At 40.7% G+C, this 2,048-nt stretch overlaps 1 protein-coding gene across 1 annotated transcript in view; it reads right to left on the bottom strand.

The window, feature by feature from the left end:
• EMH_0003050 (leucine rich repeat protein, putative) overlaps positions 1-1,943 on the bottom strand; it is a gene marked incomplete at both ends in the record, with an annotated part of 2,080 nt that extends 137 nt beyond the window's left edge. The window contains 3 exons of the mRNA XM_013502508.1: positions 3-445; positions 1,449-1,527; positions 1,891-1,943. Of these exons, the coding sequence (XP_013357962.1) occupies positions 3-445; positions 1,449-1,527; positions 1,891-1,943 (575 nt within the window). The remainder of the gene's footprint in view (positions 1-2; positions 446-1,448; positions 1,528-1,890) is intronic.
• Between the last annotated feature and the right edge of the window lie 105 nt (positions 1,944-2,048).

Here is a 2,048-nt window from a genome sequence, read left to right as displayed (position 1 = left end):
GCTGCTGCTGCTGCTGCTGCTGCTGCTGCTGCTGCTGCTGCTGTTCCTGCTGCTGCTGCTGCTGCTGCTGGTGGTGGTTGCTGCTACTGGGCTCCACTGTGTCTGCGTTTTCTTGCGTCGCTTTTCTTTTCTTTTTTTTGCTCTTTCTCTCGGTCGCACAGTCTTCAGACGTGTCTTGCTGCTGCTGCTGCTGCTGCTGCTGCTGCTGTTGCTGCTGCTGCTGCTGTTCCTGCTGCTGCTGCTGCTGCTGCTGCAGTTGCCTCTTTTTTTCTTTGCCTGGTCTGTCAACTGCTGCGGTGGGTGCTTCTTTTTGGTGGTGTTGCTGCTTCTGCTGTTGCTGCTGCTGCTGTTGCTGCTGCTGCTGCTGCTGCTGCTGCTGTTGCTGCTGCTGCTGCTGCTTTTTTTTGGGGGCATCATTGTGGTTAGTGTGTGTTGCATCCTCTACCTGTTTGTGTATTTTATTTTCTTTTATTTTCTCTTTTTTTGCTTTTTTATTTGTTTTATATTCTTCTTTATTTGTTTCACATGTATCTTCAGTTTTATTTGTTTTATATTTCTCTTCTTTTTTAATTTCTTTTTCGTTTTTTTGTTTTTCTTTTTTTCTTTTTTTCTCTTTTTTTATTTCTATTAAACTCTCATCTATATCTTCTTCTTTCTTCTCTGGGGGCCCCAGGGTACTGGGGGCCCCCAGGGTACTGCGGGGGCCCCCGGGGGGCCCCCTGGGGGGCCCCCCTGGGGGCCCCCCAAATTTGTTTAAAATTAACTTTAGCTTGGAGGGGCCCCTCGGCTGCAAGGGTTTGGAGTTATATATTTTGAGTGCGGGTAGAGAAGAGAGACAAAAGTTTTTTATTTTTTCCTGCAATAGAAAAAAAAAAAATAAATAAATAAATGTTGCTGCTTCTGCTGTTGCTGTTGCTGTTGCTGCTGTTGCTGCTGCTGTTGCTGCTTCTGCTGTTGTTGCTGTTGCTGCTGCTGTTGCTGCTGCTGTTGCTGTTGCTAATAGAAATAAAGAGGAGGAGAAGAGAGAGAAAGAAGAGAGAGAAAGAAGAGACAGAAAGGAGAGAAAAAGAAAGAAAAAGGAGACAAAAAGGAGACAGAAAGGAGACAAAAAAAACAGAGACAAAAACGAATAAAGAAACAAAAACAGAAAACAGAAGCAAAACAGAAAAAACAAAAAAACAAAAAAAATAAAAAATAAAAAACAAAAAAAGACAAAGACAGAGAAGAAAAGAAAACAAGCAAAAGACAAAGACAAAGACAAAGAAAAAAAGAAAAAAAACAAAAGACAAAGACAAAGACAGAGAAGAAAAGAAAAAGACAAAAGACAAAGACAAAGACAGGGAGGAAAAGAAAATAAAAAAACCAAAAGACAAAGACAAAGACAAAGAGAAGAAAAAAAAAAACGAAAGACAAAGACAAAGACAAAGACAAAAAAAAAATAAATTTACTGCTTCTGTCTCCATCAGAGGGTTTCCTATTAAATTTAGCTGAGACAGCTTCAGGTGATGCCCCACAGCCTCCACAGCCCTGCACAAACCCTAAACCCTAAACCCTAAACCCTAAACCCTAAACCCTAAACTGTAAACCCTTATATACCCCCTTACAGTTTGCTGCTCCGTGCGTCAACAGCCGTATTGTTTATCTCGTGAGCAGGCATCTAGGGTTTAGAGTTTAGGGTTTAGAATAAGGGTTTAGGGTTTAGAATAAGGGTTTAGGGTTTAGAATAAGGGTTTAGGGTTTAGGGTTTAAAGTGAGGGTTTATGCGATAAGAAAAACGTTTAGGGTTTACTATTAAATTTCTGTTTTCTAGGGTTTAGAGTTGAGTATATATAATATCAAAAATAAAACCTAGGGTTTAGGGTTTAGGGTTTAGGGTTTAGGGTTTGTTACTGTATGGTGGGTATAAGGTTGTGGCCCAAGTCTAGTATTCTAAGAGCCGGCATCGCTTTCACTTCTTTTTGTATTTTAATTAATTTATTCTTCGCCAGCCGCAGCTCACTCAAAGCAACAAACCTCTCGCTGAAGGGAAAATTCTATAGTATACACAC

This window comes from Eimeria mitis, genomic scaffold (genome assembly GCF_000499745.2).
Source record: "Eimeria mitis Houghton genomic scaffold, Emh_scaff200, whole genome shotgun sequence".
NCBI classification, from domain to species: Eukaryota; Apicomplexa; class Conoidasida; order Eucoccidiorida; family Eimeriidae; genus Eimeria; species Eimeria mitis.
Note: the sequence above shows the minus strand (reverse complement) of the source record. Positions and strands in the feature narration are given on the sequence as shown.